At 38.3% G+C, this 10,193-nt stretch overlaps 1 protein-coding gene across 1 annotated transcript in view; it reads left to right on the forward strand.

Annotated features, from left to right (window-relative positions):
• ATF6 (activating transcription factor 6) overlaps nt 1–10,193 on the forward strand; it is a 231,444-nt gene that overhangs the window by 79,925 nt on the left and 141,326 nt on the right. The window contains exons 11-13 of the mRNA XM_044916028.1: nt 539–670; nt 5,949–6,062; nt 7,156–7,255. Coding sequence (XP_044771963.1) covers nt 539–670; nt 5,949–6,062; nt 7,156–7,255 — 346 coding nt within the window. The remainder of the gene's footprint in view (nt 1–538; nt 671–5,948; nt 6,063–7,155; nt 7,256–10,193) is intronic.

Genomic DNA, 10,193 nt, shown 5'->3' on the forward strand with positions numbered 1-10,193 from the left:
TATATGTATGTTGTATTTATTTCTACTTTATATACATACATAACATAATAATTGTAGAGTTTTTAAAGCATATAGAATACTTATGTTATTTTAGCAGGTTTTTTTTTTTTAAGATTTTATTTATTTATTTGAGAGAGAGCACGAGCAGGGGCGACGGTCGGGGGAGAGGGAGAAGCAGACTCCTCGCTGAGCAGAGAGGCAGACGTGGGGCTTGATTCCAGGACCCTGAGATCATGACCTGAGCCAAAGGCAGATGCTAAACCGACTGAGCCTGCCAGGGGTCCCTGTTTAAGCAGTTTAAAAATGAGGTACTTTTAGACTTAACGAAAATTATTCTCAAAATTGTTTTTCATATGTACAGGATGCCAGGTGAGGGATTTGACTACAGCCATTGTGCTGTTTTGTTTTCTGTCCCTAGTGTTCATGCTGTGTGCATGAACCTATGAAGGAATTTGGGGTTTGCTTTAGAGCTAATGTAGTAGGCATATGTGTGACATATTTTTATTTCAATTATTGTTTCACTTTTTAAAATTTTCAGCATGTTGGAACAGGATTCCAGGAGAAAGAATCCTAGTGTGAACCCTGCAAATCAAAGGAGGCATCTTCTAGAATTTTCTGCTAAAGAGGTGGAAGATACGTCAGATGGTATCATCCAGAAAAACAGCTACAGGTTAGAAGATGGCATGTCTCTGTCTGTTAAAATGATTTAATGAAACTGCCGTGGGGAATTATATAGTATAACTTTACATCTAACTTGTTAATGCACAGTTTTAATTTGTAGAACAAACAAGTTATTGAGGCCCTTAGTAAATTTTACTGTTAAGATCAGTTCTAAGAATAAATTTCCTTTTGAAACCTTTCCCAATTTTGGAATTCTTATAGAGATGTGACCTTAAAATCTCAGTTTGTATGTACTGAGATACATATGGAGACACATACAATATACACACATTATATTATACATAATGTTTTTAATGTAGGTTTTTATCTGTCATATGGTTACATGTATATAGTATATGTAATAGTATCATCTTGGGATGAATATGATCTGGTGGAGTGATATGGGTGAACCTCTGTGCAGTCATTTGATCAGATCGTTTATACTTACTTATTGTGATCTTTGTTGGATCTCCCTCCCTTGTTACGGTTTATCATTCTCCTGGTAAATTTCTATATAGCTTGCCAATAGTAAAAGACAAAATTTTTTGAAAAGACAAGGTATGTATTATGTAAACTAGAAGAAGGCTGTAGTGGACATTTTCAGAGCTGTATACTTTTTGATAAACATTTCCCTGTGTTATTTGGAATTTTTATTAGAACCAAGTGGAGTGAGGTCCTTGACTCACAAAGCAAAGGGAGCTCACAGTGTGGCAACAATGTATTGCACAATATAACCCTTGAGAATCATTAAAGATTTGTTTACTTGTAACTCTGTAAGGTTCTACAGGCCAAGGGCCATAGGGGAATCTTTTTTTTTTTTTTTTTTTTACTGTGACAGCCATATCACTGAATGAAATTATCACCATAGTCCTGTGGGCTTGTCTCCATTTAGCCTTCCTGGAAAAAATATGCTAGTATTCATTATTTTAGGAATCTGCAGTGGGTAAAGTACTATGTTAAGTGTGGCGGAGGATCCAGAGAATTATGTGGCAGTAAGTGTAATGAGTACAATGTGATGCATGCCATAATATTGGAAACTGTAATAATATATATAACATTTCTTGCTTTTTTTTTTTACTTGCCAAAATTAGCCATACTTCTGAATACGGATCTTAGTGCTCACTTAATGGTGTCTTTGAATATAGCTAGAGTTAAATAGTATCTTTCATTTTACTACATCGTTTGTCCAAGTTTGCCCTACATGTTCTGCATGTAATTTTGAGTTCTGTTGTCCACATGAGATCCATCAAAACTTACATTTTAAATTTGAGAGTCTTTGGATTTATGAGAGTTGAGAATGTGCCTTTTGGGTACATATTTGCTGGTTGTTAAAAAGTAGAACTAATTATTGAACTTGAAACAAGTAGAACTTGAAATTATAGTTCAGGTAACCTTTACAAGAATATTACTTATTTTGTCCTAACCTCAGTAAATAGACGCTTTCACCTATTTGTCTGTGGTAGAGTAAGGTAACATGGAAAGCATAGTGCTCTGATCATCCTAGTTCAACCTAGATGTTTGAATGACCTTCAGGCTGTAATTTATCAGCTTTCAAAGTAGTGTATGAAATGCAAGCCATTCGCCGTTCCCCACCCCAGAGTCACCTTGCCTGTGCTTTGTTACTGGTATTGGTAAAACATGGAAAGGATTATGGATTCTTGCCTGCATGCAAATCTCTTGAAATATCTAAAATTATTATTGAGCAGCTTGAGAGATGCAAGTAGGTATCGGTCCACCAACTTGATATTCTTGCTTTTATCATTATAAATACTGAATAAAAGATACCAAGTGTTTGTGCAGCATTTGAAAGCAGCAAATACAAATGTGTTTTGAACTGCATTTTAGTTGGTTTATTTATACACAGCCATGACACTTTGTTTATTTTTTAATGCAGCTTACTTTTTATTATGTTTCAGTTTTTAGGAGAATTATGAGAACTGGTTCAAATAAAAAAGGAGCAGGTTGTAATCCCATAATTTATAACATTGCATTCTCTTAGCATTTAGTAATTAAATGCATATATGTTTTCGGTTTTAGAAATGTATAGTTTATAATAAGATGACCATATAATTTGTCAACCAAACTGGGATACTTTTAAGAATGGAAGGTAGTGTTAAGTAATAATTACATCAGGACATCAGGCATAAATCCAGGACTGTCTTGGATAAAAGAGAAGGACTGGTTGCTCTTCGTAGAAGGCATCAGCCAGAACCTGTCTTTATTCCAGGGATTCTCATTAACTCTACCTCCCTAGCACTGCCCTTTACTTTAGTGATTTATTTGCTCAAGCGGTGGCTATTGATATGAAATAGTTTGCAAGCAGCTTAGGACTCCGACCATCTCAGGATTAGTGTGGATCTGATTGTCTCCAGATTGCATGTTGGCTTAGATTCTCCCTTTTCTTTTCCCTTCAGCTCCACCCAGTTCCTTTCCTGGTATTTCTCCTATCAGATTTTTTTTTTCCTTTTCCGAAGAATATTTTTGGCTGATAGAACAAAGCCAGTTAGAACAGCTATGCAGAAGTCATTATACTAGAGTTTATCATGTGGAAATAAAATTATAGATCAAAAATATATCTTCAGAAGTAATTTTAGATTTCTCTGATGGATAATAGCATTTATATTTTTGTAAGTATGAAGGCCTGATTTTTTAAACTAAGGCACATGTGACAGGTCTTTGGTTTTTGTTGTTGTTGTTTTTAAGTTGTAGTGAACAGCCTCCTCTTGTAGGCATTTAGAATTTACCCATACAAGGGAGAGGGTTTTTTTCTTTTCTCTCAACACTTAATTTTAGGGTGATTTCTGGGCAGTTACTACCTGTGCACCACCATCTCTGTGTTATTCCAAACAGTTTAACTCTCAGAGGCAGAGGAGGAGACATGGAGAATGTTCTGGTGCAACTTGCAGGGAAGAATGATGTGTATATCCTCAGCTGTTGCTTTTTTCCCCATGGTGTGTGGCATACAGAGAAGCCTGTAACTTTTCTCTTAAAGTTAGTTTTTCAGTCTGCCAAAATTATTTTTGTCAAGGAGGCCAGCTATTTCAGTGTTGACAAATTCAGTGGAAACTTCTGTCTTTATCTTGATCTTTCCTCAGCATCTCGCTGTGTGGATCCCTCCTTCCTTGAAACATTCTCCTTTGTGTTGCTACATTTTTCAGTTTCCTTCTTTTTCACGGGCCTCTGTTCCAGTCATCTTTCTGGGTTCCTCCTTTATTCAAATCTCATCGTCTGGAACTGTGGACTTCTTAGTTTTCTTTCTGCTTATGTGACTCATCTGTAATTTAGCACACAATCCCTATCTCTGTATCCTGACAACTCCCAAATTTATGTTTCCCATCCAGACTTCTCTTCTGAGTGTCCAGGCTGCTCTACCCCAGTAGTTTTCTTGACGTTTCTTTTTTTTTTTTTTTTTAACATTTTAAACTTAACACATGCATGGCGGAACTCTAGGTGCCTTTTTGTGTTCATCCTCCAGCCTCTTCTCCACAACAGTCTTCCTCGTCCTGTTGCTTAGCCAGAAACCCTGATTCCTCCCTTTCAACAAGTACCATTGATATTCTTCCCAAAAAGTGTCTTGCACTGGTTCATGCTCTCCATCTTCGCTGCCAGCACCTTAGTCCTGCTGTCTTCAGCTCTTGCCTGGATTATAGCTCTCTCCTGACTGGTCTCCCAGCTTCCCCTGTGGCCTCCACTGGATTCATTTTTGGTACAATGGCAGGGTGCAGGCATACACTGAAATATATCACTTCTCTCCTTAAGTAATGCCTTATCATAATCTGGTCTCTCTCTTTTTTTTTAAGATTTTATTTCTTCATTTGAGAGAGAGAGACAGAGAGGATGAGCAGGCAGAAGGGCAGAGGGAAAGGGAGAGGGGAAGCAGACTCCCCATTGAGCAGGGAGCTGACATGGGGCTCCATCCCAGGACCCTGAGGTCATGACCTGAGCTGAAGTCAGACGCTTAACCAGCTGAACCACCCAGGCGCCCCCTGGTTTCTGTCTTTCTAACCTTGTCTTGTGCTTCCCTCACTTGCTCACAACTCTTCAGCTGGTGAGTGGTCTTCTTTAAGTTCCTGAAGACGGCCATCTCCCCACCTGCATCTGTCCAGAACACTCTTTCCCAAGTTTCTGTAGTACTGGCTTCTTCTCATCCTTTAGGCCTCGACTTAAATACCATCTCCTCAGACCATTTTATCTAGGGACTGCCATTCGTTTTCTATTTCCAGTTAGATTCTTTCTTAATTTGGATTTATTTTATGTGTTTGTTCTCATATTTGGTCCATCTTCCTCCTTAAGGTCTTTGAGGATAGAGACTTCATTTTTCTTGCTCCCCGTTGGATTCCTAGCATTGTACCTGGCACACAGTTGGTATTGGTTGAATGAATTAATGAAAACTGTGAATTTAGCCATGTCTGATTTTGTGTTTACATTTTTTCTTCTTGGGTTTTAGCTAAATATCTAGTTTTCTAAATCTAGAGCATTGAATATAAAGAAATTCAAGACAGATCTAAGATTTTTTAATGAGAAAGGTTAAAATAGCAGACTGAAGAGACTAAATAGCAGTAATGCCCCCAGCTCCACTTCTGATTTTCAGCCTAGGTTCTGCTCCCTCCATCACACCATGGATATGAATTCAGTGCAACGGTTAGGAAAGTATATTTTGAAGCTAATGGAGTAACTGGTTAATATTACTTTGGTGTTTTATTAGTGACTTGGGTTCTTCCATGATTCTAAAATTTATATTCAACTTTTCAACACTTTTCACTTCTCTCTCACCGAGTGTTTTATGCTTCTCCTTACCCCTGCCACACACAGTTTTAAGGAAACTTCAGTTTTGTTATCACAGAATTGTGAATGACCACAAAACTTTAGTCTGTTCACATAATAATACTGTCTTTCCTATCAGTCAGTGGGTCCTTCTCCCCAAATCCCCCCATTACTGTGTCACCTCTGTTCCAGCAGCACTGTGTATGCCTCGAGCTCACTGAAGACACAGACCATGTGTTAGCATCGTTTCCTTAGTTTGGGGCACATAATAATTGCTCAATAAATGGTGGCTAGATAAATGTGAATTACCATGACAATCTGCAGAAAATTGGAAAGTGACATTTGTGCTACATGGTCTCTGTCTATACTTCCCTCTTTTTCTCTTGCATTTGCTTCTCTCTTGCGGTATATTCCATTTACTATATTTTTATTTCCCTAAAAAGTTAATACTAGTAATGATTTTCTTGTAGCAAACTAAGGAATTTAAGACACAAGGAGACGGATTTTGTGCATATGTTTTTCAGATATGATCATTCTGTTTCAAATGACAAGGCCCTCATGGTGCTAAGTGAAGAACCATTACTCTATATTCCTCCACCTCCTTGTCAGCCCCTGATTAACACCACAGAATCTCTCAGGTGAGTGTTGTAGATTGTTACACAAATATCAGAGTGGGTTCTTGGGTTTAGCTTTGGAACCTAGAAAACTATTTGTTCAGATTAGTTAAGTGACTGAGAGAAGCTCTGATTATTTGTTGGATGATCATAGACATATCAGTTGTAGTCCAGTTTCCCCACCAACCTGATAAAGATGGTGATGGGTCTATTTCGCATGATAGTATTGGGGTTGCATACTTAAATATGCCTTATTTGAAAACTACAGAATGAGACTAATATGAAAATTTAGGATGTTAGATTTGAGAAGTGGTAACATTCATAGCAGAAGGTGCCTTTTCTTCAAGTTAGGAGATAACAGTTTGAAGAGAAGTGATTCTGGAGATATTTTCCCATTAGGGCACACCTTACCTTTCGTTATTTACTTTTCCCTTGAATATTTTCCTGTGATTTTGGATTCTATTCTTGAACTTCAAAAATTGCTTCAGTTTTTTTAAGTAGTAATCAACTCTAGTTAAGTAAGCATGGTCTGACATCTTCACAACTGCTGTAAAAAGTAAGCACAATAAATGGAACCTACATTTGAACTAGTCCTTTTTTTTTATTTGCAGTGTTGGAAATTTTGGTTATAGTGCATTGAAATTTATTTCTTTCCTTTTTTTTTTCCCCCTGAGCAATTGAGTTCATTCTTTTCCTTCTCCCAAAAGAGCATGATTTTCAAAGGCTTTAATGCATTCATTTGCCGGTAGGATCCTGTAATTTACTAAATGCTCTTCATTGTCTCCAGTGTTTGTGTGTATGTAGCCCAAGAGCAGAAACAGGAAGTACTCTTGTGAAAAAAACCTTTGCATTCAGTTTTTATATTTGGAAGGTATTTAGTTACGTTTTCTTTTTTTTTAAATCTGAACTCATGATTGAGGAGGCTACTATATAAAAATGCATGTTGTATTAAAAATAACATTAGTATCTTAGCTTTTTCAAATCAAAAAAGAATATTGAATCATCAGGCACTAGGGATGCTATTTGGAACTTACAGAATGTGATAAAATTCATTTTTAACCAAAGGTGAGACATTTATTTCTCTGAAGTATGCTTAATTAACTAAGCTGTTTTATAGGTTAAATCATGAACTTCGAGGATGGGTTCACAGGCATGAAGTGGAAAGGACCAAGTCAAGAAGAATGACGAATAATCAGCAGAAAACCCGTATTCTTCAGGTTTGTTTCTGCGTGTCTTTGAACAATGGTTGACATATTGGCTGGCCATCTTCCCTCAGATGGGTTGCTTTCGTCCATGAAAAACTTGGGACACTTGAACTTTCAGTCACTTCCCACTGCCTTTTCTGCGGCTCTGGTGCAGCCGTCGCTGCCACTGAAGCCCTCGTCCCAGGTGTTAGAGCGCCAGTAGTTCTCACTTGGACCTGGTGCTCCTTCCTGCTCTCTCCCCCAGCTTTACTTTCAAGCCAGGGGTTCCTGTGCATGGACATCTGTGTCAAATGTTTTTGGCACAGATGGTGTGGTAAATGGTACTGTTTATCTCCTCTGTTCTTAGAGCTGTTCAGCAAGAAGGTTTTGAAACATAGCACAGCTTGGAAATGGAGGCGCATCTTCCTGGAGAGCATTTTTGAACTTAGACATGTGGGTCCGGCTATAGGTCAATGACAACTCTAATTTAGAACCTATTGAGCTGGGCTTCCATCTTTTTTTTTTTGATTTTATTTTTAAGTAATCTCTACACCCAGTGTGGGACTTGAATTTAGAACCCTGAGATCAAGAGTCACATGCTCTACCTACTGAGCCAATCAGGCGCCCCAGTTGGGCTTCCATTTTAATGTTTACCACAAAGCACCGTTTGTAGTCATTGCATCATCCATCAGATATTCATTATTACTTTTGAAGCACTTAGACTAGCAACTGGCACATTCTAAGCTCCCAACAAACATTACCTATGGTAGTAATAATGAGTCAGGTATGGTTCTAAATCCTGGGAATATAGTCGTGAGTGCGATAAAATCCCTGCCTTCATGGAACTTACGTTCTGGTGGGATAGATAAGCAATAAACAAGTAAAGTAAAAGACAAATACCATATGATCTCCCTTATATGTGGAATCAATTTAAAAAATACAACTAAAACAAAAACTGAACTCTTGATGCAGAGAACAGATACAGAGGCCGGGGGGTAGGGGGGTGCGTGAAATAGGCAGAGAGGGTCAAAAGGTACAAATTTCTAGTTAAAAAATAAGTAGGTTATAAGGCTACAATACATAGCATGGTGACTATAGTTAATAATACTGTATTTGTATATTTGGAACTTAGTAAGAGAGTCTATCTTTAAAGTTCTCATCACAAAGGAAAAAATTAAATAAATAAATATTTAAATATACTCAAAACTAGAGATGAGTTCTCTAAAGAAAAAGTGGGCTTGGAGATTAGACGTTAAACTGAGAGATGAGTGGCTATTTTAGATTGAATAGCCATTCTAGAGAAGGCTTCTCCAAAGAGCACTTGAGTAAGGTATTGTCAAGGTAATTAATGCTAGGTGTTGTAAAAACTAGCTTCAAAATCTCAATAGCTTAATGGAATAAAAATTTATTTCTCACCTACACAAGTCTGATATAGCTCTCTAGGATGGCTTTCCTTCAAGCAGTGATTAAGGAATCCAGGTTCTTTCCACTTTGTGGCCCCAGCAACTTGAAATTCTTTGCCTCTAGCTTTGGATGTTGGGGAAGAGAGAGCTTGGAAGATTGTGCAGAACGTTTTAGGGATCCAGCCTGGACTTTAGCCAATGTTCAGTTGACTAAAACTCTGTGACTTTTCATGGTCTCTCTTGCAGTATAGGTTAGGCAAATGTAGTCTTCCGAGTGCTCAGGAAGAAGAAAACGGTTTGGTGAGAACATTGCTTTTGCAATAGCAAAAAATGAAGGAGTGAACGATGTAAAGATAAGATCCAAGGGAAAATCTGGAGAAAAAGGGGAACAGCAAATATGAAGCCTCTCAGGAGGAAACAGTCTGCATAATTGAGAAACATCAAGAAGTTGTATAAGGCTGGACTGCAGTGTCTAAGGGTAGAATAGTAGACGATGACCTGAGGGAGGCAGCAGAGGCTAATTCGTATCCAGCCTCATAGGCTATGGTGAGAAGCATTGAGAGGTTTGAGCCGGGGAGTGACTTGATTTTTCCCCAAGATTTTCTCTTCTTTTCAGCAAATTGACTGTAATGTGACTAGGCGTAGTTTTCTTTTTTTTTTTAATTTAGATTCAGTTAATTAAGATATAGTGTATTATTAGTTTCAGAGGTAGAGGTCAGTGATTCATCAGTTATATCTAATACCCAGTGCTCGTTACATCACATGCCCTTCTTAATGTCCATCACTCAGTTACCCCATCTCCTTACCCCCCTCCCCTCCAGCAACCCTCAGTTTGTTTCCTATGCTTAAGAGTCTCATATGGTGGGCGCCTGGGTGGCTCAGTTGGTTAAGCGACTGCCTTCGGCTCAGGTCATGATCCTGGAGTCCCTGGATCGAGTCCCACATCGGACTCCCTGCTCGGCAGGGAGTCTGCTTCTCCCTCTGACCCTCCCGACCCTCCCCCCTCTCATGTGCTCTCTCTCTCAGTCTCTCTCTCTCAAATAAATAAATAAAAATCTTTAAAAAAAAAAAAAGAGTCTCTTATGGTTTGTCTCCTTCTCTCTGATTTCATCTTGTTTTATTTTTCCCTGTCTTCCCCTATCCTCTGTTTTGTTTCTTAAATTCCACATATGAGTGAGATCATATAATAAATGTCTTTCTCTGATTGACCTATTTCACTTAGCATAATACCTTCTAGTTCCATCCACGTCATTGCAAATGGCAAGATTCCATTTTTTTGATGGCTGAGTAGTATTCCATTGTATATATACACCACATCTTCTTATTTTTTTAAATTTTATTTTACTGTGTCATGTTAATCACCATACATTACATCATTAGTTTTTGATGTAGTGTTCCATGATTCATTGTTTGCGTATAACACCCAGTGCTCCATTCAATACGTGCCCTCTTTAATACCCATCACCAGGCTAACCCATCCCCCCACTCACCTCCCCTCTAGAACCCTCAGTTTATTTCTCAGAGTCCATAGTCTCTCATGGTTCATCTCCCCCTCCGATTCCCCCCCC

Source organism: Neomonachus schauinslandi, chromosome 6 (assembly GCF_002201575.2).
Source record: "Neomonachus schauinslandi chromosome 6, ASM220157v2, whole genome shotgun sequence".
Taxonomy (NCBI): domain Eukaryota; kingdom Metazoa; phylum Chordata; class Mammalia; order Carnivora; family Phocidae; genus Neomonachus; species Neomonachus schauinslandi.